The 828-nt window shown below is 49.4% G+C and overlaps 1 protein-coding gene across 1 annotated transcript; it reads right to left on the bottom strand.

Moving 5' to 3' along the window:
• Positions 1 to 32: 32 nt before the first annotated feature.
• Pmar_PMAR020995 (cell division cycle 2, putative) lies at positions 33 to 454 on the bottom strand (the record flags this gene model as incomplete). Its single annotated transcript, XM_002782465.1, has 3 exons — positions 33 to 183; positions 229 to 374; positions 425 to 454. The coding sequence occupies 3 exons, from the start codon at positions 452 to 454 to the stop codon at positions 33 to 35; spliced, it is 327 nt and encodes a 108-aa protein (XP_002782511.1).
• Between the last annotated feature and the right edge of the window lie 374 nt (positions 455 to 828).

The following is an 828-nucleotide window of genomic DNA, read 5'->3' as shown; positions in this document are numbered from 1 at the left end:
CAAGATATCCAATCACGAGTATCATTTTCATGTTATCCTCCCCACCTGTGAACAATGCATCTATCATGCATGTATTTAACACCCTGTGCGACCTGCAAGAATATTTTCCCAGCAGTGGCCTCATCAAGTCGTCGACCAGGTTTTCGCTTCAGCAGAGCATGCAGGGAACCGCCACCAGCATATCTAACACTACAGCCCTGATATAACAGCCACAGCGGACGAACCTACTCGGTGACGATGAAGATTTGCCGAGTAGAGTCCAAAGCATCGTGGAAATGAATAATGTTGGGATGCGACATCCGCTCCAGCAGCTTGATTTCCCGCTTAACACCCTTCCGTTTCTGTGGGTCCAATAGCTTTATTTTATCATATACCTAGCACATGCACTCTGAGTATAGTCGTAAGGTGGCTCGTCAGTGTTCACCTTCATCGCCACATTCGTCCCTGTAGGCATGTGATGTGCCAGTCGAACCGTAGCATACGCTCCCTTGCCCACCGATCTCCCAAGCTGACAGCCGACGGTTGAAATTTAGACACAACACACTATCCTCTCACCTGATAATCCTCGAGCTTTGTACCGAGTTTACCCACACCTCTCTTATGATGCCGCCTCGTCTCCCCCTCTGTTGGTGATTGGGCTGTATGGACGTTCTCCCCGTGAACAGCGGGGGATGTCGTCGGGCGGGTATGGTTGAGTGCATTCCGAATCAAGGATTGCAGCTCAGTTGGGACGGGCAATTTCAACGTTGTCGTGCGTTGCTGTGAAGGTATCTACGACATAAACGAATCCTTCAACAAAACTAGTCATCCAGTCAAGGTACTTCTTCA

This window comes from Perkinsus marinus (assembly GCF_000006405.1).
Source record: "Perkinsus marinus ATCC 50983 genomic scaffold scf_1104296939738, whole genome shotgun sequence".
Taxonomy (NCBI): domain Eukaryota; phylum Perkinsozoa; order Perkinsida; family Perkinsidae; genus Perkinsus; species Perkinsus marinus.
Note: the sequence above shows the minus strand (reverse complement) of the source record. Positions and strands in the feature narration are given on the sequence as shown.